Source organism: Telopea speciosissima, chromosome 6 (genome assembly GCF_018873765.1).
Source record: "Telopea speciosissima isolate NSW1024214 ecotype Mountain lineage chromosome 6, Tspe_v1, whole genome shotgun sequence".
In the NCBI taxonomy this organism is placed as follows: Eukaryota; Viridiplantae; Streptophyta; class Magnoliopsida; order Proteales; family Proteaceae; genus Telopea; species Telopea speciosissima.
The window spans coordinates 27,013,334-27,041,057 of NC_057921.1; the positions used below are offsets into that span (position 1 = coordinate 27,013,334).

Genomic DNA, 27,724 nt, shown 5'->3' on the forward strand with positions numbered 1-27,724 from the left:
TCTGCGAACAAATCCAAAAGTGTGCACAAAAGGGGGTAAGTAAGCTCCACTGAGCTTAGTGAGGGTATGGGGGACATACAAGTAAATAAAAATAATCCATGATGCATGAATCATTATCCAATTAGCCACCTAACAAACATGTCTAAGTCATTAGGTTCTTGCTACGACAATAACTCGGGAGACATCGTCGGGTCACTTATGCAATCGTCGAGATATCACCTCAATTGTTACCTTGGGCTCAAACCGGTCGAAGCCACATGCCACCTAGAGGCAGACCTTGATAACTAAGGACCAACCTTGACTGGCCTCGAATCACTGCTCAGGCACACATGGCTCCTTGATTACCCAACACCTAACCCCTATTGGTAAGGGTCGTAGCAAGGGGATACATTACCCTAACCACATGATACTATATGGATCTATCGTGTCAAGAGGTAATCCAGGTGTGTCAAAGACCCATACCATCTATCGGCCCGTTACCAACATGTCACGGCACATGACATTGAATTATAACACAGTGCGTGATTCCAATAGCACATAATCACCAATACACATACATTCCGTTAACTATAATCGAAACATAATATAAATATACAAGATTGATATATGAATGATAATGGCATACATCGTATATTGTAATGTCAACACTCCCAAATTAAATTCAAAACCTGAACCCACTCACCGAAAGGCTTAAGAGTTGAAATTTAGGTTCGTCGTTCAAAGTCTGTTTAGTACGTCTCCTTACACAAGTGTTGATGCCTAAGAGGGTGAGGAAGAGTATTAGAAATAGTAGGTGGGGTCCCAAGAGAATCCCCTTAGGGTTGCTTAAGGCTAGGGCCTTTAGAACAGGAATGGTTGCACGGGTGGTTACACAAGCAACTTGCAACCGCCCAAGTATGAGCTCTCGGGTGGATAGCAGTTTCAAGGGCGGTTTCACATTTACTGTGCACCCGGCCCTATGACCGCCCACTGGCAGAGCCTAACGGTTGAACACCCGGTTACAACCAGTCGTGTGACCACCCAAGGTAAAATACTAAGCCCAATGGTTTTACGGGCGATTGTAAGGACAACCTTACAATCGGCCGTGCGACCACCTTAGGTAAGACCCAAAATTTGAAGGGCCTCACCTCCCCAACACATTCCACTTGGGCTTTAATGCTCCAAGGGCTAGCAGAAGGTATCCTATGGTCCACTAGGGTCTTATTAAACCATTCAATCCAAAGGTTCCAAGGGAACCAATGGATCGAATCACCAAGCTTCAAAATCTAGGGTTTTGGGTGTTTGAAACCCTAGGATCAAGAGAGGGTTCAAAGAGAGGTCTTAAGGGATGTAATTAGAGGGCAATGCCCTATGAAGAGGGTCCAATGAAAGATTAAGGCCATATCTTCGGTTCCAAGTGGAACCCTAGGTCAAACCCACCCATTAGTGCCCCAAAACTCAAAACAGAAATAGAGGGGAGAGGGGATCAGATGTCCAAGAGCTTACCTAGCCAAGGGGAAGAAGCTCCAAGGGTTGCCTTCCTTGTGGGGTCCAAGCTCCACCAATCTCCTTTCTTCCCTCCCTTCTCTCTCTCCTCCTTAATTCCACGATTTGGGTAGGTAGAAAATGGTGAATGAGCAATGAATGGCCATTAATCGCTATTTATAGTAAGGTCCCACTTAGGGCTTGTTTGGCTAGGGTCTTAAGTGCTTAAACTCATTTAACACCCAAGTTGGGCCTTGTAGGCCTACACCCTTGGCTTTAAATGGTGAGGATGGATGAGTGGTGGGGTCCACCATGTCCGGGGGTACTAATCCTATGCCCGGAACATGGGATTAGTGGGTCCCACATAAGAACCATTTCAAAAGAGGTTTAACAGCACTGGCAGTTGCAAGGCCGGTTGCATCAGCAGCCTTACAACTGCCCTTTCAACCGTCCATAGAGAAAAGGGCTATTTATAAAGCTTTTGCTCGCGGGCTTTGGCACACACTTCAATGGCTTATAGAGAAGTGTGAACAAGCAACAATTAGGGTTAGGAACTTACCCCTCGCGTGGTCTCCTTGCCCATCAAAGTGTGCCTTGTCAGGCCTCGAAGAGTTTCCTCATTTCAGTGCATACTTCACAAAAGTATTACGGGTCTAGGTGGCACGACATCGGGTTCTCCTTTCGAAACTCCTCACTTCCGGGGTTCATGCTTGGAGGGTAGTCGGTGAAATCATCTTCAATGAATTTCCCCCCACTCCTGATTGAGGAATCTATCCTCGACAGCCAATCTAGTGTGTTGATCGATGACCTTATGACTTGGCTTGATGATCATCGCATACAAATCACCAGCATAGGTGGCAACTTCATCTACGTGGCACAAAATAAATAATCAAAATATTAGGGTCCCGGGTTACGGGTATAACACATCCCTTCAATGGAATATGCCCCTTCTCCGTGCTCTTTTTTTTTGTTGCTAAATGAGGTTCAGGCGATAGTGCAAATTCCTCTTTGATCTTTCTCATCTACTGATAGTTGGATTTGGGGCTAACAAATAATGGGAAATTCTCGGTTAAATCCGCATATCATGTAGCATTTCAAATTCACTTAGGTTTATCCTTGGGCAACAATTCCTCTTCTAGTCCTAGGTTTTGGTCCACCCTTTGGTATCTGAATATTTTGCCTAAGCTGCAACTTTTCTTGTGACGATGTTGTGTAAATGCTGTTGCAGTTCCCAACTTTTATTCCATTGATCTCTATATATTTTTATCTCTTTGCCCTTTATGTCATATGTAGGAAGAATCGGTGGTTCATGTGTTTTCTTAAACGCTCTTTTTGCAGTTTCTTGTTGGAAAGCTTCTCGTTCCATTTGGATACATCATTATTTCCTTATGAGGAATTTTGTGCATGGCTTTCCATTCTTTTATTTTTTCTTTCAGAATTCAAGGATGTTGTTGACCAAAATGATTACCATATTCAATGGTCATCTTTATTGTGATAAATTTGGAAGTCTCGTTACAAGGTACTATTTAATTTTGAGTAATTAAATCTTCATTTGACTATTTCAGCTTTTTTGTATACGATTGAAGAGAATACAATAGGTAATGGCTAGTCTTATTTCTAATGGTTTATTTTCATAAGGCAACTTTCCTATTTTTTCAGGTTCATCCCTTAATAATCCTAATTTAGGTTGGGACTCTGCAATTGATTTTACAAATGGAGTTCGTCATCAAAGAAAGGGGCAAGAGGAACTATTCTCTTCGATCAGGGCAGGCGCTTCATTGGTGCTCATTGTAAAGTTGGTTGGAGTTTCTCTACAGCTGTTCAGGAAGCTAAGGGAATTAGGGATGCTCTCTTTTTGTCCCGCGCTTTGGAGATCAGGCGTATCATGATCTTTTCTAACTATTCAAGTGTTATCAAGGCCTTGAATGGTGCTTCCTTGGGCATGGATTGTGCGACGACAACTATTATTTAGGATATGTTGTCTATTACTCAAGAGTTGATCATCTAGATCTTTGTTTTGTTACTAGATCGTCAAATTGGGAAGCTCACTACCTCACTTTGGGCTCTTTGAAATTCTGGTTGTCAAAACCTGGTGGCTCTCTCCACCTCCTTTTCTTGTAAACTTTGCTTTCCTCGGAAGAGGTTCTCCTTGTCTATCTTCACATAATATAATTCTTAGTTTCATGTCAAAAATAAAAAAAATAAAAAAAATTTTGTGGTTTCAAGGAAGATGAACTGAAGATATCTAAGAGAAAGCCTGTTGAAATCACAACTCTACACAACATTAATTGGAGAACTTTCCAATCTCTGAAAAGAATGGATCTCTGTCTAATAATGGGACTAAAATGATGTTGAAAACGCACTCAAGTTTCAACCTTCAGTTGGGCAACTTCCATTAGTTTGATGAGAGATATTGAATGTGCTTTTGCGCTTCGCCATAAAATGTGGAGCATTATTTGAATGGAATTTTCAATTATTTCTAGCAACTCTTTTTTTTGGAAAATGGAAAGAAATATATATATTATAAAAAGAGAACTTTACATCCTATAATAACAGTGACCAAAAGCATCTCACAGAGACCTCGAGGAAGGCTATGTATACAAAAGTGAACTTCCTGAGTCACTTTGACAAAACCAGCCAAGTAGTCTGCACAAAACTTAGTTTCACGCACTTGAAAGTGAAACTCACTAGCAAAGAAGGAATCACGAAAGTCCCATATCTGATGAAGAATATCCAAGTAGTGCCAGGGAGTCGAGGTAGATCCATTAATGATATTAATGGTTGAAACAGAGTCTGGCGACAATGGATGTGATCTAGTCCAAAACAAAGAGCTTTATGTAGGCCAACCCGAATGGCCCACAATTCCATACGAAGGATGTGTAGTTCCACCCGCCATTGCAAAAAGAGGAGTACCAAAATGGTTTCAGCCAATAGTACCATAGCCACCAGTCAAGGAGTGAACAACCCCATCACAATTAATAGCCATCCAGTCCAGGGGAGGAGTCATCCCCCAAAAAGGAATCTCTTTATAAAAAATGAAAGAGACAGGAAGACGCCATCTCTAAAAAAAAACATGAGAAGAAGGGGAGTCCTTCACCTTTTGGTTCAACCCTATTGCATTGAGAAATCGCTCAACGGTCCTTCGAGTGCCGTAACTTGCAAAAGACCCTGGGTGACAAAGGAGAACCGGTGTGGTTCTGGCCTAGGACTCTCCGATGCCAAAGTTAGATCTCTTTGAGCAAACAGATGAGTGAATAGTTAGAATTCAAGATGTGTTCCAATCTCCCTTGATGGGGTAGAGTACCTTTCCTTTTATAGTGGAGTGTGGCGGTATGGAGAGTCCCGATTGATGTAGAGTGGCCTTCGTAGTTGATGGAGTCCCTGAGTAGCAGGGTTCTTCTTTAGTTGGTTGTCTTCCTCTAGGAGGTAGTGTCCTAGTAGGGTTGATGTCCTTAGTGGATAGACCCTTCTACATGGTAGATAAGGTCCCTGGTGTTTGAGTCCATTAAGACTACGTGACTGGCCGTGGAGTGTGGTCATTCGGAGCAGTGCCTGCGGAGTGTGGTCATTCGCTGGTCCTGTCATGGTCCACCTCCTGGGCCAGAACACGTGGCGGCCTCTAATTGATTGGTGTGAATTTGGGTTTATCATTTGCCCCCCACTCTCTTGGAACGGAGTGCTCAAGAGAGTATCTCTTTCATTTTTGTTTTGAAGCTTTGTCTCCCTTACTCTCTTCTGGTTTCTTCCTTTCTTGGCTATTAGCCCTTGGCTTTCCTAGTAGCTTGCTTACTCTTGATCTTGATCGCGTTCGTGGTATTAGTCATGAGCTTGTCACCTCCTTGTGCCCATGTTGCTCATGCCTCGGTCTCACTTTCTTTGCTTTGCTCGTACCTCAGCCTGTTTGTGCTCGTCCAGGCCCATTGGCACCGCTTGACTGTCCGCTCCTGTTGGCACTGCTCATCGATCCGCGCCCGTAGGCCTCGATTCGTACCTGGTTGTGCTCGATCCTTGATCTGTGCCCGCAGGCTTCGATCCGCGCCTGGTTGTGCTCGATCCTCGACCCTTGGCGGGGACCGCACCCTTGGCTGGTCTGCGGCCCTTGGCCGTGGCCAAACAACCCTTCTTTTCTTTTCTTTTTTTTTCTTCTCTCTCTCCTACTTTTTCTTTTCCCTCTTCTCTCTCTTCCTTTCTCTCTTCTTCTCCCTTTGATGTGATGCCCATTGATGGCTTTCCCTTTCTTTTTTTTTTTTTCAATCTCTCTTCTCTCCTTTCTCTTTCCAAGGGTCGGCGCCTATTTGGGAGTGGACCCTTGTCCTTTTTTTTTTTCAATCTCTCATCTCTTGGGCGTGGACCCTTGTCCTTCTTTTTTTTTCTTATTTTTTTTTGCACGCTATCAGCGTCTGGTGACGACGCCCATTCGATTCATGCCCAATGATGCTCGTGTTCCTTGTTCGGTCGTCGCCTGTTTCACGCTCATCGATTGATGCTCCGGTTGCGTCCTTCTCGATCGATGCCCTGGTTCACGCCCATCTTAATCGATGCCCTGGTTTGCTCCCATCGATTGATGCCTTCCGGTCCGTGCCCTTCTCGATCTACGTCTTGGTTCGCTCCAATCCCGACCGATGCCCGTCCTGTCCATGCCTCGGTCGACGCCCGTCTGGCTATCCGCGCCTGTGCTGCCCCTTTTTTTTTGTATTGAGTCGAATTGGTCTTTGGCCATAGACACGTCTTTATTCGAACCTTGATCTCGATCCCTCACGAACTTCGACCTCGGACCTCTAACTTTGACCTCGGACCTTGACCTCGAAGCTCGAACCTCGTCCTCCGACTTTGACCTCGAAACTCGCCCATGTCCATGGCCTGTCGCCTACGGCCTTTGGCCATGGCAAATTTTTTTTTTTTTACCTTTCTTCATGAGTTTGCTGGTTGGTCGTTACAGCTTGCTTTCCACTCTCCTGGGTCGGTGGCTTGACGTTGGGGGACTACTACTCAAGTAAGTAGCCTTCCTTGCCATTGTCCATGACGTCTAGCGAATCTGACTCCGCCACTGTTGTGGTTGGATCTGTACTCCTTTGTGTATTGTTCTTCGTCACTCATATATGGCTGATAGGCCTTGGTAGTCATTCCACCTTGGTGGCTTTAAGCCTTGATAGTTCTTGGACTCTGGTGGTCTGTGGGCGGTGGTCCATGGACTTGGGTGGCATTGCGCCTTGGTGGTCAGCGGACCTTGTTGGTCATCGGACCTTGGTGGTCATCGAACCTTGGTGGTTGGCGGACCTTGGCGGGCAGCAGACCTTGGTGGTCATCGGACCTCGGTGGTCAACGGATCTTGGTGGTCATCGGACCTTGGTGGTCATCGAACCTTGGTGGTCTACGGACCTTGGTGGTCATCAGACCTTGCGCCTGATTGATCATCGAACCTTGGTGGTCATCGGACCTTGCGCCTGATTGGTCATGGGACCTTGGTGGTCTACGGACCTTGGTGGTCGGCGGACCTTGGCGGTCAGCGGACCTTGGTGGTCATCGGACCTCGGTGGTCAACGGATCTTGGTGGTCATTGGACCTTGGTGGTCATCGAACCTTGGTGGTCTACGGACCTTGGTGGTCATCAGACCTTGCGCCTGATTGATCATCGAACCTTGGTGGTCATCGAACCTTGCGCCTGATCGATCATCGGACCTTGGTGGTCTACAGACCTTGGTGGTCATCGGACCTTGCGTCTGATTGGTCATCAGATTTTGGTTGCATTATGCCTTGACGGTCTGGAGACCATGATGCTTTGGAGGTGGTCGACCAATAGGTAGGAGTAGGAAGTTTCAAATTATCCTTGAAAACTGTAATGTAACTTACCGTGTGCCATGGCTGACAGCCGACTATGCTACTGCTACTGCTACTCTTACTGGTAGTACTTCTTCAGGTGTTCTGAGTTTCAGGTGCGATCTATGTTCTTGCCCCCCGGAGTCTTCAAGCGGTAGGTCCCTGGACGTATCTGGTTGAAGACTATGTAGGGTCCTTCCCCGTTGGCCGACAGCTTCCCTTTCTTCTGTGGCTGTGATGCGCTTGCCCTTCTTAGGACTAGGTCTCCCTGGTGGAATAGCCTCTCTCTAACTTTGACATTGTAGTACTTGGCAGTTCGTTGCTGGTAGGCCACGTTCCTTAGGAGTGCCTTCTCACGGATCTCATCTATGAAGTCTAGGTTCACCCGTAGTCCGTCGACATAGGTGCGCTCATTGAAGTGTAGTACTCTGTGGGACATGGCAAGGACCTCTACTGCTACCAGTGCCTCAGTACCGTAGGCTAGGCAGAATGGGCTCTCTCCTGTGGGTGTCCTTACTGTGGTTCGGTATGCCCACAGAATGCTTGGTAGTTCCTCGACCCACTTCCCCTTGGCTCCCTCTAGCCTCTTCTTGACCCCTTCTAGCAGTGTTCTGTTGGTCACCTCCACCTGACCATTGGCCTGTGGGTATGCTACCGATACAGGACGATAGTCAATGTTGTAGCTCTGACAGAAAGCTCTGAATGTAGGGTTGTTGAATTGCTTGCCATTGTCTGAGACTAGGATCTTTGGTACCCCGAACCTGTAGATGACATCGTCACAAACAAACTTCTCCATTTTATTCTCTGTTATTTTGGGCAATGGCTTAGCCTCCACCCACTTGGAGAAGTAGTCAATAGCGATGACTAAGTACTTGTGGTTCCCTGATGCTGCAGTGAAGTCGCCTAGGATGTCCATCCCCTACATGACAAAGGGGATGGGGTTGAGGATTGATGTCAGTTTGGTGGCAGGTAGATGGGGTATTAGGGCGAACAACTGACATTGCTCGCACTTCTTGGCATACAGTATTGCTTCCTCTTGCATTCATGGCCAGTAGAGTCCTTGGCGGAGGACTTTGTAGGCTAGGGCTCGTCCCCCCATGTGGCTTCCTCAAATCCCCTCATGGACCTCTGCTAGGGAGTACTGGGATCCCTTGGGTCTTAGGCACCGAAGTAGTGGTGCCGTGGCCCCCTTCCTCTTGTATAGTACTCCGTCTAGGATGGTGTACTTTGTAGCTCTCATCCTTACTTTCCTTGCCTCGACTTTGTCTTCTGGTAAGACGTCGTTCTGCAGGTAGTTGAGTATAAGGTCCATCCAGCTAGGCCTTTCCTCAATCTCATTGACCCGTTTCTCCTGATACGTTGGCTCATGTAAGATCTCAATGTAGATTGCATTGGCCAAGTTTCGGAGCTCATCATTGGCTAGCCTTGATAGGGCATCGGCGGTGGCATTCTCGATCCTGGAAACCCAAACCATCTCAAACTTCACGAACTCCCCGATCAATGCTCGAGCACGTGCTAGGTATGACGCCATTCGCTCGACCTTCACCTTGTACTCTCCATTCACCTGGTTCACTACAAGCTGGGAGTCACTCCAGATGGATAGGTGTGTTACTTGGATGGCCTTGGCTGCCCAGAGTCCAGCTAGTAGTGCTTCGTACTCTGCTTCATTGTTGGATGCTTGGAAGGTGAATCGGAGAGCATACTGGATTCAGAATCCCTCGGGAGTGGTGCGTATGAAGCTAGCCCCACTTCTTGCTGCATTGCTCGAGCCATCCATGAACATTTCCCATGATTCGCGATCATGCTCCTCTGGTTCTTTTGCTTCTGGTTCGACCTCAGATAGGGTGCATTCGGCGACGAAGTCCGCCAAAGCTTGGCCTTTGATGGCCGTCCGTGGTTGGAATCTGATATCATGCTCACTCAACTCTACCGCCTATGCTATCAGTCATCCAAAGACTTCTGGCTTGTGGAGTACCTTCTTTAGTGGTAGGTCTGTGAGCACTGTGATAATGTGGGCCTAGAAGTAGGGTCGTAGCTTTTTGGCCGCGATCACTAGTAGATGGGCCTCTGTGCCTTAGCTTTCTCCTTCAACAGTACTGCGCTTACCGCGACTGGGGTTGCGGCCAGGTAGATCTACAACTCTTCATTGGGTTCTGGTCGTCTGAGTAGTGGTGGACTTTCCAGGTACTCCTTCAGCTCCTCGAATGCTTTTTGACACTCCTCTGTCTAAGCAAAGTCTTTTAGACTTTGGAGGTTTTTCAACGTCTTGAAGAAGGGTAGACATTTGTCCCTCAACCGTGATACGAACCTCGAAAGGGCTGCGACCCTTCCATTCAACCTCTGTACTTCTCTAGCCGTCCGAGGTGGTGCAATCTCCTGGATGATCTTAACCTTGGATGGGTTGGCTTCTATGCCCCGTACTGAGACCATGAACCCTAGGAACTTCCCTGACGTCACTCCGAATGCACACTTCGCCGGATTTAGTTTCATCTGGTTCCTTCTCAGCACAGTGAATGCTTCTTCCAGGTCGGTCAGGTGTTGGTGGACTCGGACGCTTTTCACGAGCATGTCATCCACGTACACTTCCATGTTGCGCCCGATCTGTTCCTCGAGCATCCTGTTGACCATCCTCTGGTAGGTGGCCCCAGCTATTGCGTCGAGAAATCGCTCAGTGGTCCTTCGAGTGTCGTAACCTGCAAAAGACCCTGGGTGACAAAGGAGAACCAGTGTGGTTCCGGCCTAGGACTCTCCGATGCCAAAGTTAGATCTCTCTGAGCAAACAGATGAGTGAATAGTTAGAATTCAAGATGTGTTCCGATCTCCCTTGATGGGGTAGAGTACCTTTCCTTTTATAGTGGAGTGTGGCGGTGTGGAGAGTCCCGATTGATGTAGAGTGGCCTTCGTAGTTGATGGAGTCCCTGAGTAGCAGGGTTCTTCTTTGGTTGGTTGTCTTCCTCTGGGAGGTAGTGTCCCAGTAGGGTTGATGTCCTTAGTGGATAGACCCTTCTACGTGGTAGATAAGGTCCCTGGTGTTTGAGTCTGTCAGGACTAAGTGACTGGCCGTGGAGTGTGGTCATTCGGAGCAGCGCCTACGGAGTGTGGTCATTCGCTGGTCCTGTCATGGTCCACGTCCTTGGGCCAGAACACATGGCGGCCTCTGATTGGTTGGTGTGAATTTGGGTTTATCAAGCCCAGTAAAACGAAGCTTGGTATCCGTAAGGATGGAATGAATGATCAAAGAGTGTTGTTGAGCTTGACCTTGGAAGGCCCTTGGATTTCTTTCTGCCCATATACTGTAAATAGCAGCCGAGAAACAAAATTTCTTGATACAAGCAGTAAATATTTCCAGCAAATATGTATTTTCACAGATTTTCCCTCCAATCAAATGGGATGTTCATTGTGAATTATGCATTTGACAGAAAACCCATAAAAGGTTAGGACTGATTTATGCCAAGAAACTCTAAAATCGTTGAATATTCAGATATGAGAGCAAATTTTAGGATTCTTAAATACAGATTTTGATGAATTCCATTCCATCCCCGATTCCGTGTTTGGAAACATTGGGAGCAGTGTTTGGTATGCATTTCAAGTAAATTTTACATTGTCAGATGATAAAAATAATTATTTTTATCTACCTGGGATGCATTCTAGGATCTTTGTCCCCTCCAGTCCCGTGCCCGGCTCAGTTCCCAATGCCTGTAATAGGTGGGGGGGGGGACTAAATATAATTTTCGGTGTATACGTCTTTCTTTTTTTTTTGGTAACTGAGCATTTATTCAGAGGAACGGGGTTTACACATGGTATCACCTTTGCAAAGGTTGATTATCCATGAAGAGGAAACTGGCCAAGTTGTCATACCCGTAATAGACAACGCCTTCTTGGCCAAGGTATCAGCGACAACATTGCTTAACCTTGGAATATAAACAAACTGGCATTTACAAAACATAGTAGACAGGTATACGATGTCCTCAACTATGGGGAGAATGTATATGGGAGGAGAGGAATCCTTGCCACGAGAAAGAAGATCCAACAGCTCTTTGCAGTCCGACTCTACCATGATGTCCTCAATGCAGTCACCCAATGCGTGTAGTAATCTAGACCTGATAGCCAAAGCTTCTCCTTGAAGAGGAGTAGTGAAATGCAGGGGATCCGATACCGCCAGAGTGCAAAGTCCAGTTGAGTTTCTTACAACAAAGCCAATACTGGATAGCTTACCTTCTCCATGAATAGACGCGTCACAGTTCAGCTTCATAGAGGGGTAAGGAGGAGGGGTCCAGCCTTGTACTGTTGGCGTGCTATGAGGTGAAGCTTGGTTTGGCAATGCTGTATCTCCTTTTGAGCTCCAAAATTCCTCATAGGCCTTGACCGCCATAGAGCAAACTGCTGAAGGAGAGGTAGTTGTTTGATTGAAGATGGAGTTATTCCTCGCTTTCCAGATGAACCAGCAGAGAAAGGAACAGAGACTAATGACTAAATGACCATTAGCTTTATCCTTAGCGAGAAGTTTGGTCCAGCTAGATATCCACTCCACTAAGGTCATATTCTCACTTCCAAAGTTAATAGTAAGAGGGGAGCCGAACCAGACTGCCCGAGCAAACTCACATTGAAAGAGAATGTGATCGATGGATTCAATAGGTTCACTACATCGATGACAAGCTGGGTCCACAGTAATCTGCCGATGGTGGAGGCCTTCACCTGTTGCTAAGCCAAAACCGCAGGCCTTCCAAAGAAAAGTCTTAATCTTGGGAATGGTCTTACAGCCCCAAATTAATTTCCATACCGGCTTGGGCACTTGAGGGATAAGAGTACCGGAGGATGAGGCTTTAAGCTTGTCTTTGAGAGCTTGTTGATTACACAAAAAGTGATAAGCTGATTTAACTGTGAATATCCCATTTTGAGTACCACCCCAAATTTGAATGTCCTCTTTTGGAAATAAAGGAAGTTGGACTTCTAAGATCACTCTGATATCATCTGGATGGAACCATTTATTAAGCTCTTCTTCTTTCCAGACCATGTTGGTAGGATCAATAAGTTGAGAAACCCAAATAAGAGGGCAATCTTCAGTTTCCGATGTTGCACTTTAAAATCTGGATTACTAGGTAACCAATTATCATCCCAAATCAGTATTTGGTTGCCTTTGCCCACCACCCAGAGAAGACCAGCTTTAAGAACATCTCTCCCTTCAATTATACTTCTCCACCCCCAAGAGGGTTTTGAACCTGCTTTTGCCTGAAGAAAGTAGCATTTGGGAAAATAGATTTGCTTCATTAACTGTATACGTCTTTCATGGTTGATGCACAGATGTGCCTGTAAGACCTACACCTTTTTAAAAAACTATATTCCAAGATTCATTCAGATACCAAAAACGATGCGTCTCAGCATCTGCAACCTTCGATTATTAAAAAAAGGAATCGAAACTAAATATTAAAAAAAATGTTGAATAAAACTCCAATTCCAATGCTGAGTTACAATGAAGCTCTTAACAACCACAATAATTGAAATTTTTTTAAGCCAATTCTTTATGAAAGGGAGGTAATTCGCATGAATCGTGGCGGCTGCAGAGGTCATGTGCACCATGTGGGGTCCACTGTGTCACATGGCCTTTGCAACGCCGCACGATGCAGTACTGCACCGTGCAAGAACAGAAGAGGATAAAAATTCAATTCGCATTAAACCTCATTAAAATCGTAGCAAGATTCCAATCCAACGTCTATAAACAAAGTCTTCAATCCTGAACCAGCAGTGTCCACTTGCGTACCAAAAACAACTACTTTCACCGAAAGATTTCAGATTCAGAGATTCATCTGCAGAAAAATTCGCCACCAGAAAAAAACAAAAATAATAGAAAGATTTCTGTTTGTAGACACGACAGAATTAAGAACCCAATTGTAATTTGTTCTTGAATTATATAATCATCGATGATCACAGAACTCAATCAGTTACAGTAACAGTTACTGGAGGAGGAGAAGAAGAAGAACAGAACAACTGAATCTGTTCAAGAAAAGTAACATTTTGAGCCCTCTCAGTCCTCCTAATGTACCCACTCGCTTCTTTCTCGGAATATCTGCAAAATCCTTTCTTTCCATTGCTCCGCCACAGCTCCTCCCCGTAACTCCGATGGGCGTAATACGCCTCTACTCCGCCCGTCACTGCAACTCTCTTCTCAATACCGTCGTCAGCGGTTTCTTCCGCCGGGAAAATCTCTATCGGCAACCTCTCGTAGTGCCCAAGACTTATTCCTTCCAACTCATCCATCCGTTCAAGCCCTTTCGCCGTAACTTCGTAAAGCTCTCCCCAGATTTGGTCGCCATGGCCGCTGAGGTTGATGAGGAAAGGAACACGATAGGGTCCACAGACGAGTGGGAATCTCTCGACGGTTCGGTAAACTCCGAGAAAAATGGCATCACCTGTTGGCATCAGGGCTTCGATTAAGCCGTGGTTGGGGAAGCCTCGTTTGAGAGTCCCGTAGGTGAAGATGAGTTTTCGGTTCTGCTGTTCACAGCTCATCTTATCTTCTCTCTTTGTTTCTCAGAAGCCTGTAAAGTAAATATTGGTTCGTTTCAATTGGACGAACTATATATGTGGGTTATGGGTCCAAGATGATTTGTTTTAGGGTTAAATACGCATACCCCCTAAAATGGGCTATTTAAGTCCACCCCGTTAATTTTAGGCGATCTACAATTATACTCTTTCTAGGACTAAATTATCAAAATACCCATAAATTAAAAAACATAAGTCACCTTATCTGACCGGTAAAATACCCAAATCGCCCTCCCTGCAAAGCTGGAGCTCAACGGCGCCCCCTTCATCTTTTCCGATCTTTCAACTTGTTGGAGGCTTGGAGCTCAGGGGCGTTGCTTCTCACCGGAGACGACGATGACACAAGTAATCATCTTTCACATTACCCTCTCTCTCTCTCTCTCTCTCTCTCTTTTTCATATGTGAAACAGAAACTTGAAAATGGTATTGTGGCACCCCTCTCACCCCCCCTCTCTGGCTCGCTCGCTACTTACTAAATTCATAAGCCACCTTATCCGACCGTCTATAGCTTTCATCTCCGGCAATGACGTACGGACCGAATGGAATTGGTCACCAGAACTCTATCATGTCTGGCAGATATATCGGATTGTGATGAGCACATTTATGTGTGAAATCTTAGGGTATAAAGCATGCATTTTACCACATTGAACAGAGTTACTCGGGTGCTTTCCTATACTTTTCAGATTTTTGGTCATTTTATGTTATTCTGGGCCTTCGGGAGCTGTATCTCCTAATCTACAGGTAGAGTCATCATATTTGTTTCCATGGCTGTAAAGAGGACTGAATTATGAGCAAGATGGACGTGACAAAATTTAAGTACGCATTCGTTTAGACTATCATGCAACTGATTACTCTTTATGGGCCAGAAAAGAATAATGGACCAAAAAGGAGGTGAAATGCAAGCCCGAGCCCAGAACCAAGGTGGATAGACTTCTCCAAAGTGAGCCAATTAAAGCTGAACTAGCATGATACAAGTTGCCAACCATGACCAAGTGGGCTCTTCTCTCGTTGAGCTTTACTTTCAAGAAGATCCTGCTTCCCGAATTATGATTGGATATTATTTTGGAGATTTGCTATTGGTGGAGATGTGTGGTGATGTGGCTTCATTAAATATTATTTTTCTACACAAATGGGACTCACCTTAGGGATGTAAATGGATATTCGTAAATCCTTATTCGATTCGCGTTCGTATCCGCTTAGGAGAATCCGAATCTGTCCGAAACTAATCGGATACGAATATGATAATCCCCCTATCCGATCGATTATTATCCGATTCGGTTAGCAATCTGACGGTAATAAAATATCTGAAATATAACTTTGTGTTTGTCTATCCTTTTAAGTTACCTTATTGGATTTTATTATCTTATTTTATAAATTTATAAGTTTAGATAATGTGATTCTTTTTCGAGCTTTGCTATTGGTTTATATATATTGTTTTATGCAATGTGATACATAGAATTACATAATTATGAAAAAATCAAAAGTAAAAAATGTAAGAAAATCAAAGACTAAGAAGAGTAGAAGAAATGGTAGTTGCTAAACTCTCAAGTCTCAACCTTAACCCTCATCATAAAAACGGTAAATATATCAATGGATAGTCGAAAATTCGTATTCGATCCGTGTTCATATCCATTTAGGAGAACCTGTATTCAAAAAATTACTATCCGGAAATTATCCGAATCCGTCTAAATATATTCGGATATGAATATGATAATGCCACTATCCGACCAAATTCGATCCGTTTATATCCCTAACTCACCTACATAGTCCAATAATTTTTGGTTTCAAGAGGGAGGAGATTCTTCTCTATTTTATCTCTCCTTATTTTCTTTCTTTCTTTTCTATCTCCCCTTTCTAATTCTTCTCTTCCTCTTTATTTCCTCTCTCCAAACCAAAACCAACCCCCACGTTTCATTCTTTTAAAAAAAAAATTACTTTTCTAAAATCGCTCCTCCCTCCCACGTTATCTCTCTCCCATATCTTTATTTATTTAATTTTTTTTTTCTTTTTTTATTTTATCTCCTCTTTTTCCGCCCTCTTTCCTAAAACCTCTCCATTTTTTTAATTCTACTACCGGCCAGTGAATATCCCCTTCTCTAATTAGATTTTCCCATTTTCTCTCTCTCTCTCTCTCTTATTTCTTATGTTCTATCTTATTTTTTTTCTCACCCACTCTCCACGTTTTTTTTAGAGCACCCAATCTCCACTATTTTTGAAGGACAATGTGGGGATTTAATAAATCCTTGAATGGAATCCTAGTCATCATTTTCTCTCTCCTCCAAATCTCCAAGGGTATTATAGGAATTTGACTATGGATGGATATCTTGTGGAGAATATTCTCATCCTTGGAAGGTTGAAAAGTCAAAGATTGGAGATGCCTTGATCACATTACTTGGAGAAAACACTGCAAAGAAAAGGAAACACAAGAATTAAATTGAAAAGTCTACTTTTTAGAAAATAGCAGGTCTATTGGACTAAGCCTTGTACACCTCTTACTTTCTATTTTTTTCTTTTCCTTGGGATTCAAGCAAGTTGTAAAGGAAAAAGAGATGAGAGAATCAAATTTTGGGAGGATTCTCTCTACACTCCACGATTTTTAGAGGAAGGCTGTGGAGGCTTCCCTCCTCTTCTCTCTTCTTTCTCCTTCCCCTATAAATACCTAAGGGGTTGGGGTTTGTAAGGTGTTCAGTTCTTAATGAAAATTTTCTTCTTCTTCCTCTAATTTTTTGCTTTTAGTTTCTAATTTGATTTTATGAATTTGATTTCCATGGTTGTAATAATTTTATGCAAGTTTTAATTCAATTATTGTCTTCAATATGGTTGTAATCTCTTAATCTCTAGTTCCTAGTTTTTTTAAGCTTTCTAGTTCTAGGTTTCTAATTCTTGTGAGAAGACTTAGAGATTTGAAAGAAGAAGACATGCAAAGTTCATTCAAGTTTTTCAAACTTCATCAACTATATCCATCCAATGCCTAATCAATTCATGCAATTACAAATTTAGTAGAAGGGAGTATTGGTTCAAAGTTCTTATTTTTTTTCTTTCTCTTATTCTTAGTCTCTTATTTCTTCCATTCTTTTTATTTTGTTCTTACTCTCATCCCTTCTAATTCCTCCATTCTAGTAGGATTTTATTTTTCCACTCTTTTTATTTTATTCTCATTCTCTACCTCTCTAATTCTTCCATGTTTTTGGGATTTTATATTTTATTCATCATCATACCTTATGTTAAGCTCTTAGTTTAATTATTTTTGTTTTATTTTTCAGATTTGGTATGTGCATTCAAGTGTGGTAGAGAAAGCCAATCAACTTCAATCCAGTTCAAGCAATAATTCGTTAGTTTTATTTCTTTGATTTCTAGTTTTTGATTGTGTGGTTGTGGTGTGGTTGTGGTAATTTTAATTCCTCCAATTTCGTTAATCCGCGTTAGATGCATAGTAGGTTAGATGGATGTGTGTTAGGACGTAGATGTTTGTGAGTTAGGATTCGTTAGTTTAATTAAACATCTTAATTAATTTGGTTCACTTTGCGTTGCTTTTAAGTGAGTCAGACAGAGTGGCATACATCTCCTTGTGTTCGAACCATAGCTACGATTGACCCATATGCTTGCGGTATTATTTAAAATCAAATAAGTTTTTGGCGCCGTTGCTGGGGAGATAATTATTCACTTTATTTTTCTTATTTTTAAGTAAATCGAAGAGCTTTATTTTCTTTTTCTTTTTCCTTTACTTTTCAAAAAAAAAAAAAAAAAAAGAGAAAACCTCATCTTGTTCCTCTTCTGTTTCAAAGAATGTGCGTTCAATCTAAAATTTTTCATATGCCCAAACCCAGCCAATCTTGGTGTCCCTCATAGGGTTTAGTCACCTATGACGCTACCCCTTGATTCGTTTGGGTGGTTTGGATTGGCATGTGAATTATCTTTGGAGGTGATCAACTTTGATAACAGGAAAGCAACATAGTGAGTGTTTTTGTTTGGAAATAAAAACGTATAGTAGCCCTCCACTCTACATCAGAATCCACTTGGAGTCGCACGTAGGTGGCTATTGAAGACTATACGGGTTCCCTTGCTGTCAACCTATATGGCAACCTTACAGCTTTAGAACCATTGTTTCAATCCTTGAGGGCAATGCACCAACTGTCTATTAAATTCCCTCATGTTTTTTTTAGTCCTTTTATTTTTCTTTAATTTCTCTAAAAAGAAAAGGGAAGACTTCTTATCTGTTTAGGTGGCTACAGTGTGGACCCGTGATTCAACCAACCGTCTTATTAGAATACCACTTTCTCCACCACCTTTAACCATGGTTGACCAACCCCAACTCAAGACTCTTAAGGATAGGTTTTTCCCTACCAGGGTTGCACAGCCTTCCTGCATCAGTCTACCAATTGCTACAGGAAATAATTATGAACTCAAGGCCAACTTCATTAGTATGTTGCCCCATTTCCATGGGATGACCAATGAAGATGCCTATGTCTTCCTTAGGGAATTTGAGGATTGTGTTCTGATTAAGATCCAAAATTTATCTGATGATGCAGTTAGACTTCGGTTTATTAGACTTCGGTTTATAACCTTTGTCCTGAAGGACCTTGCCAAGAAGTGGCTCTATGGACTGCCGACTAATTTCATTACTACATGGGATCAGTTTACAATTGTCTTCTTGAGAAAAATTTTTCTTCTTCACAAGACCAATAAACTCAAGAGTGACATATTTCAATTCAGGCAGAAACCACACGAGTCATTCTCTAGATTCATGGAAAGGGTCAAGGACCTCTTGTTAGATATGCCCTCACCACGGTATTGACTTATGGCAAATCTGCCAAATCATTTATGAGGGCATTGACTTTCAGACCAAGCAACTTTTAGAGTCTATGTGTCCTACTGGCTTGACCTCTTTTACTGATGAGAATGAGGCCTAGACATTTTTGACCAATTTGGCTGATAAGACTAGGGAGTGGGAATCCACCCAAGAGGCTGAAAGACCACTAAGGGTTACCTCATTGATAGTGTACCAGCCAAGGAAGTCAAACTAGATAGTCTTATCAAAAGGTTGGAATCCATAATTCCTAAAGAGCCTATACCGATTAACTAAGTCAACCATGTCTCCATGTACAGTGGGTGCCATACACCTGGTTATCTTTTGGAGGAATACCCCAATACCTTTGTGGGTAATTCCAACACTGAGAATATAAGTGCTCTTTATCAAAATAATCCATATAGTAGCATTTACTGTTACACCCGCACCCCAAATATTTCCTTATACCCCGGGGCAATCCAGACCTTACCCAAAGGGTAATGCCTTATGGCGATGGTCAACATTGGTGACCTTGAACTAAAATTACCATAAAAAGAACCCCCTCGAAGACTTGGAAGTGTAGGCCAAAGCCCCACAACTTTCCTTGAAATTTGGACCATGACAGCAACACCGGAGTCACGAACGGACTTACTCTTGCTGAATCCGCTCAAGGATCCGCCCGTGCTGTCATCAGCCTTTTTGGATTATTTTTCTGTGGGATCCACATGCCCATGTCCTAGACACCCTAATTGACCCTTTGGACCATATGGACCCTTGCCCTCACCATTTCTTGGTTGAGTGGGCCATGAAAGTGGGCCCACAAGGCTTAACTTAGGTGAATAATGGGTTTTATACACCCTGGCCTAAACCAAACAGACTTTAATGGACAATTGAGTCCTATGGACTTAGGGTGTACCCCAAACATGACCTAATGGACCTAATGGTTATACCTAAGGCCAAACAATCCCTAAGACCTAACTAGAACCCATTTAACGATCTAAGGGCTACTAAGTGGTTGAGGATACCTAAACCAAATACACCCTAAGGTCCATCTAACCCCTTAAAGGATAGGAGAACCCCTCTCTTTCACTTATCTCTCTCCCTCCCCCATAAACCGTGGAGGAGAAGAGACAAGAGAAGAAGGAGAAGAAGGAAAGAAGAAGGAGAAGTAGAAGTAGGAGAGGAATAGGAGCGGAAGGGAAGAAGGTGGAAGCCATGCAAAGATGGCTGGCTGCTCCACACCTCCTCCCAAGCTAGCCGGACCCAAGGGAGAAGAGAAAGAGGAGGAGAAGAGATGGAGAGAGTGGCTGGAAGAAGGAAGCTCACCAAGGTAAGCTCCCCAAACCTAGCTCTCCCCCATTTCTCTTTGATTTTGATGATTCTTGAGCTAGGGCTAACCTAGGGTTCCATTTGGGACTCAAGGTGAAGTTCGGCCTTAGTTGGGAACTCTAATGATGCTGACCTAGGCGTCTAAGTGCTACATTTGCAGCCATGGCTAATGAATCCCTGGTTTGAACCTTGAATTCCTACCCTTGGATCAATGTGAGACCCAAACCATATAGGATCTTGGATCCTTGATGGTGAGCCTAGGATCTAGTGACCCTAGGAAGGCTTAGACACCTCTCCTATGACCCTCAGGTGCTAAGGAGCTCCAAGCTTTAAGCTGAAGCAAAAGCCCTCTGAAATCTCGAAAGAGATTATTGACGGACGAAAGACTGGATCCATCTATTATGCTACCGCCCGTTAGTTCGCCTAGTATAAACCCTATGTGTTGGCCTGAGCGGACGAAGGCACGGATTCACACTAGTTGCCTCCGCCCTAAGCCTGTTGCTCTCGGGTCTGTCTCAGGAATTGAACGAATGCAGGGGCGGACCCAAGAAGCACATCCACCCGTAGATTCGCTCCCTTTTAGGAGTGTCTCAGGTGTCAAACGGATGCACGATCGGGTCTAAGTGAGATGTTCCGCTCGTGGATCCGTTCTCTCTGTTTTCACCTTTTGGCCTGAACGAAGTCAGGGGCAGATTCACCTCTACTAAGACCGCCCGTGAGTCCGCGCGTGCTGTCTTGGTTGAAATCTGATTTTAACCTTATGGGCCTAACATGGGACCCTTCTATGCATGCTTTAATGATTGTTTTTGTATTCCTAGGCTACCCAACTCGATGGTTGGAGGGAAGCCCAGGTGAGATTCATGTCAACCACACGAGGCGGCGCCCGTGTTGGGTGAGTAGGTTATGGGTGATTTGTTGGGTTTGAATATATAATTAATATGGAATCTTAAGCATGCTAGTATATATTTATAAGCATTGTGCGCATTGGATTATTATTCAAATGTGAATTGTTATGAATGTTATAGCATGCTCACCATTCTATCGGGCTACGGTGTCGGGTGTGCCGGTACCGGAACCCCAATTTATTTAATTATGAAAACTACTGTATGACATCCTGATCTGTATGTGCCATGTCGTGTTGGTACCCGAGTACCATATGGAATGGGACGTTGATGCACCCAGAATACCTCTCTGGACGATAGGACCTGCATATAGTATATCTGTGGCTAGGATGCTTGTTCCCTTATGCTACGACCCTTGCCAACAGGGGTTTATGTGTTGGATAGTCTGAGCACCTGTGGTCTGTGGAGGTGGGAGAGGCCAGGACAGGGGTAGTGATGGCTATTGGGGTTTGCCACTGGGTGGTCATGATGGCTTCTACCAACGCAGGTCCCTTCGTGATAATTGAGGTTTCACTGGGGCGATAGGATAAGTGACCCTCAGTGTCTCCTGAGTTATCATAGTAGCATATACTTGACCGATAGAATTGTGTGCTAGGTGGAAAATGAATCTAACATTAGCATGCATCATTCTAGTTGATATTGATTGTATGGTGTATATGCATTCCCCTTTGCTCCCTCACTAGCTAGTGTAGCTAACCCCATTGTACAACCCCTTTTTAGTTGTTATGCAGGAGGTACTATTTAGATGAGCACTGTTGGATGCGAATCAAGTGGAGCCAGTGGCTGAGACTTGGATGTAGATGTACACCCAAGGATGGTGCTCTTGGGGCAATTATTTGTTATTTTATTATTTTCTGTCTTCATTCCACAATCATGTATAAACTATGTGTTTATTTATAGGGAGAGTAATGGATGGTTACTTATGTTAGAATTGTAATATGTGTTATCATTAGAGAACCGATGCTCTATAATTTCACATGATTTAATTTAATTTCGCTTCCACTAACTCTGTATCTAGAACAGTTTATTTCCTTTTGTACGTTCCTATCTATTATCAATACGTAATGACAGGGTGAACTGTGACTCGGGGCACTGTATCTGCGATCCTGGTAGGTGTTGGTATGATGTGGAATTGTCCCAGTCATACCCCTATGTGGCAAAATATTTTACATCGGGATAGAGGCGTGACAGAGTGGTATCAAAGCATGATGCTCTGCACCGACTACAGTCCAGTGTAACCTCTTAATTTACTCTCCATAAATAGATTCTAAACTAAAAATCTCAAGAACATAAAGTGTTGTATGTGGACACAGGGAGAAGACTGATTGAAATGAAAACAAGAACCTAGAAGGATAATAGGCAACATGGAACTTAGCACTTGAAAATATAGGTTGTTGAATGATAATTACGTAAATGCTTGGTTGAGTCCTAAGAAGATATTAGTTGGGTAAGTATATGCTATAATTCATCAACGATAATGAAATAAACATAATCAATCCACAATAATCCACAATGATCTAAGCAAGAGAAAATTAAGTGGATATATATATAGGACTAATTATATATAGGACTAATTACAATTTCCATACTGTCCCAACTCTTCCGTGAAGTCAGTCAAGCCTTTCCCAACTTTGAACCTGTGATTTCATTCATTCCAACCTGAGCATGTGATTTTACCCTGTCAAATCATGCATACAAATTCAACCATTAATTTGTTCCAAATTTCTGCTTGGGCATGACTGTGCCCATTCTAACCTCAAGCACAAGGTTTCAAGGATCCAACCCAAAGCACCTAATTTGTTCCACCCAAATTAAGGGTACATCCATCCATTACAATAAAAGTTCTTGAAAGTTCACAAATGTTTACCAAACCATCTGATCAAAAGAAAGGAGAAAAAGGGATAACTAAAATAAATGAGTAAAATAAAGGAGCTCCACAAAGATCCATCAAGGACCGGATAAACAAGAGCTGAATTAAAATAACTTCAGAGAACTGTTGGGGGAGAATTGAGCTAGGCATCTGCACCACCTCTACCACCGCGACCCAGGAAGGCATTGAGATCTTTCACCCCTCACTCGATGCTCTCTAGGCGTTGAGACTGATCAGAGAATTGCTTCTTGACATCATTAAAGCCATCCGCCATCCGCCATCTGCCATCCTTAGGGTCAGTCGCCGAATAGCCATCATGATGTTGTTACCTCCCCCATGTGCACTAGAAGTACCTACTGTAGAAGGCCCCGAGCCCATGAACTCCAGGTCATCATCACTGTCGCCCTCATCCTCCTCCCTGGCCCCTCTACCATCCCCGTACTGCACCTGCTCTCCTGCACTGTCATAATCATAATATAAATTCATCTTCTGCAGCACATTGAACCCAATAGGTCCCTCAGTGCATGTTCCCTTGGGTTCACGGTCAAGATCAACCCCAAGGAATAAGAAAATCCTGGTGATCAGTCGGCCATAGGGTAAAGTGTTGTTTCGGGCAGGATTCATCACCGTACGGGCCATGTGCTGCATGACCACGTGAGGTAGACAGCTAGGATGGCCAGTGTATAGAGAATGAGCCAGAACCGCATACATCAGAGGAGGAAGAGTGTTGTGAGCCTTGGAAGGAGCCAAATTAGTCCTGGCAATAAAGATCAGAACACGCTGTGAAGGAGGGAACTTGGAAAGATCTTCGTTCTCCTCGAACCTGTCATTGGAGAGAACCTTAAACAATTTCTGCCTCTCATCTGGAGAAAGACACTAGTCTGGATGATTGCCTGGAGGATAGTATACTCGCTCACCTTCTGAGGATACACTGAGAAGAATCCCCAACTCTGTTGCAGTGAAACCAATGGTAACTCCCTTCACAAAGGAAGTCAGCTTATACTCATCATCTTCCTCCTTGGTCAGGACCAAATTTGCATAAAACTCTCTGATCAGTGTGGGATAGTAGAAGTCCGGTTGAATGAGCATGTTGGTCCATTGCAATCTCTCAAACCTAGCCCCCACCTTGTAAGCTAAAAGCTCCTCTACTGTGACATCTCTCTCTATAAGAATCCTCCTATTGAAGAGATGCTCCCTGTAGATCCCTTTGGTCTTTCCGGAACTGAATCAGTGTATATTATAGGCCGTAGGAATAGCTTGTACCATGGCCAGATTCCTCTTTCTCTTGGGACCCATGGTTAGAATCACCTACACATAAGGCATCAACAAAGAAGGACAGCAAATGTAAGTTAAATTGAAATAATGACATCCGATTGGTAAATAAATTATAGGAATGGAATGTTTAAATGACATGGAAATGATGAGAAGGAAAGGTTATACGTGATGAGGAAAATCAAGATATACACATGTGAATGATGAAATACTGATACTATTGGAGATATATTGAGAAGAAAAGAAATAACATCAAATCATACATGAAGTCTACATGAGATCCCTAGTGTGCTTAGAGGTGAGCATTGAGGTCAACACAAGCAATGTGGGTGCTTTTGAATATTATATATTTCAACCAATGTCAAGTAAGCAAGATGTTGAATGAGATATCCCAATAAGAGACAAGAATTATTTGATAGAGACAAAGGGGATGAGCACCAAGAGTTTTTGCAATAATCCCAAAAATAAATAATGCATAGAGGATACACCAAGTGAATGTTTTATTTGGAAGATAAAGGATGGATTTCAAGGATTTTGTCAACAATCATACAAGTAAGAGAGTATACTTGAAGATAAGACAATGAGATAATTCCGATGAGATTCTAGGGCACATAAAGAATTAAGCATAAACTTGAGGATTTCCCCAAAGCATTGAAGGATGGAGGTTTTACCCTAATGTAAACCTAGAATTGCCCAAGTAGATTCAACTACACTTGACAACCATAGAAAATAATCTTCAAAATGCTTGCAAGGGCTTTAAAAATTATAAGATATACAATGCACAAACAAGGAATCCGACCATATAGTGCCATTGATCGATTAGAGCTTGATTTACACCCAAAACCCTAGCCTAAAATCGATTTTAGGCATGATCTTGGCATACATGGCCATGAAAGTGCAAACCAAATCAAATCCAATCACAACCTAGGCTTATCCATGCCCAATCCTAGAGAGAAAGGGAGGAGAATATGAAGAGACTCAAGCCACAACTTCACCAATGAAAAGAAAGAAGAATGGAAAAGAGAAAGGAGAAGAGGAATCTTACCTTGAGAGTGTAGAGATAAACTTTGAGGTTTGAGATTGCAAGAAGTCCACCCAAGAGAGTACTAGGAAGCCAAACGAAGAACCCTGTAGAGCCCTCTCCCCTTACGATTGTGTTTCCCCTCTTTAGAGCCAAAAGTGAGTTTTAAAACTCGCGGCTCTGTTTTATTAAAATTCTGCGAACGGACGAATGAACGGAACCACTTATCGTGATTCTGCCCGTCAATCCGTCCCACTTAGAACTTGAAATTTTGGATTATTAGCCTGAGCGGATCAATGAGCGGATCCACATTCATAAGTCCGCACGTAGATATGTTCGATCCATTTCCTCTCAGCCTTTTGACCTTTTGAGAACGGACGAACGAACGGATTCACGTTCCGCATCCGCCCGTTAGTTTGCTCTCCCTATTTTCGCGGAGGAGCCACAAACGGACCCAGAGTACTGAGACCGCTCGTGAGTCCGCCCGAGTTATTTTAGAATTTTGAGCCCAAATTTTTGGAGACCTTTTGACCCCACCCATGTATGATGATTGTGTGCCTATACCCTAGATTGGACACCCCTCTTGCTTGGCCCATGCATGATTATTGCTTGCCTTGAATATAAACTATGGTGTCTACATTCTTGGGCCTACATTGACCAGGCCAGCCAATAAGAGGGCAGGCATCAGTGTATGTTGTGACTCCCCTCCTATACGAGAGAAGGAGAGTTGCCTTGTGGATGCAAACCCTTAGATCCGTTAGTGAGTGAACCTAAACCTACGTGGTGTAGAAACCCTTATAGGGGTACATAGGATCCAACTCTTAGCTAGGCCTGGAGAAGGAAACATTAGGCTGGTTTGGACAGGTTTAGTCGTGTGAGCCATTAAGGCCACGTGTGTTGGGAGATCATTCATGACACCTTAAGCTAGTGACGACTCTATTTGTACTTTACTTGGTTCATCCAAACCTTGTATAGACTCATAGAGGAAATCCTACACCGTGACTTGGTTTCCAAAGAGACCTAGTATACCATACATAGGACTACCCTTGTTCCTATGGATCAACTTAAGTTAGAGATATGTCCATAGGGATGTGAATGTAATTATTAAAATTATACCTATGACTGTTGTGAAAATAAATAAATAAATGTATCTCTTTCACCCAGTGTGTGGTTAGATTAGTTCTCCTAAGCCACAAGTGTGACTTTGGATTGACTTTATCATGATAGTTAGTTGACCCATGACCATGGACCATCAGACCTTAAGTTAATAGGGAATTAATTTATTAATGACAGGGTAGGTTAGTGATGGAACCTGCCTAAAGGTTTTGACTTAGCCTAACCATGAATGGATTGTGTGGTTCTCAATAGAGGACCTAGTATGGACTTTTCCCCTGTGGGATAACTGGTGATAAGGTTAAAGATTGTGAAGGCTGGAACTGAAGGATGTAACAAGATCTTTTCCAATGACAAATATGAAGGGAGTAATGGGTCGCCAATGCGTTCCCTCCGTACTGGGATTGACACATATGGAGGTCCCATCAATATTCCAAATCATTCTAAAGTTGGGTTAGGTAATGAGATAACCTGAAATGAAAGCATTTAGAATGTAAACCCTGTACTGGGAACTAGATAGGTTAAGCCCTGCAACCCAAGAGTAACCAGACTAGTGAAGGCCTGAGTGGTATCACTTGATGTGGAGGATCTAGAGAACTTTCTGCCCCTTATGACTTAGTTTAGTGTAGAAGACAATGTGGTTATCTCTGGAATGTGATAACTACTGAGTCTTAACCCAGTAGAGCTTAGGGTTACTATGAACCACACCTCGGTGGGAATGTGACCATGTAAGGGAAGAAGTATAGAACCTGACCTGTTGTGTCAACTAGACACTACCTTACCTTGACCTGGCCTTGACTTAGCTCCAGTAGTGGGTATTTAGAGGTATTGTCGTTCAATAAGCTTTCACCCTTGAAGCCCGGGTTACCTCAAATTTCGAGGATGAAATTCTTAATAAGGTTGGGGGGATGTTACACCAGCACCCCAAATATCCCCTTATACCCCGGACCAATCCAGACCTTACCTAAAGGGTAATGCCTTATGGCCATGGTCAACATTGATGACCTTGAACTGAAATTACCATAAAAAGAACCACCTCGAAGACTTGGAAGTGTGGGCCAAAGCCTCGCAACTTTCCTTGAAGTTTGGGCCATGACAGTAGTACCGGAGTCACGAACAGACTTACTCTTGCTGAATCTGCTCGAGGATCTGCCCGTGCTGTCATCAACCTTTTTGGATTATTTTCCTGTGGGACCCACATGCTCATGTCCTAGACACCCTAATTGACCCTTTGGACCATATGGACCCCTGCCCTCACCATTTCTTAGTTGAGTGGGCCATGAAAGTGGGCCCACAAGGCTTAACTTAGGTGAATAATGGGTTTTATACACCCTGACCTAAACCAAACAGACCTTAGTGGACAATTTAGTCTTATGGACTTAGGGTGTACCCCAAACATGACCTAATGGGCCTAATGGTTATACCTAAGGCCAAACAAGCCCTAAGACCTAACTAGAACTCATTTGAAGACCTAAGGGCCACTAAGTGATTGGGGATACCTAAACCAAACACATCCTAAGGTCCATCTAACCCCTTAAAGGATAAGAGAATCCCTCTCTTTCACTTATCTCTCCCCCTCCCCCATTAACCATGGAGGAGAAGAGACAAGA

General features: G+C 43.4%; 2 protein-coding genes across 2 annotated transcripts; both read right to left on the reverse strand.

Moving 5' to 3' along the window:
• Positions 1-11,053: 11,053 nt before the first annotated feature.
• LOC122665570 lies at positions 11,054-12,295 on the reverse strand. Its single transcript, XM_043861725.1, has one exon. It carries the CDS (start codon positions 12,293-12,295, stop codon positions 11,054-11,056), a length of 1,242 nt encoding a protein of 413 aa, XP_043717660.1.
• An 860-nt stretch (positions 12,296-13,155) lies between these two features.
• On the reverse strand, positions 13,156-13,809 carry LOC122664762 (putative gamma-glutamylcyclotransferase At3g02910). The gene has a single exon (XM_043860733.1). It carries the CDS (start codon positions 13,786-13,788, stop codon positions 13,213-13,215), a length of 576 nt encoding a protein of 191 aa, XP_043716668.1. The 5' UTR covers positions 13,789-13,809; the 3' UTR covers positions 13,156-13,212.
• Positions 13,810-27,724: the final 13,915 nt, after the last annotated feature.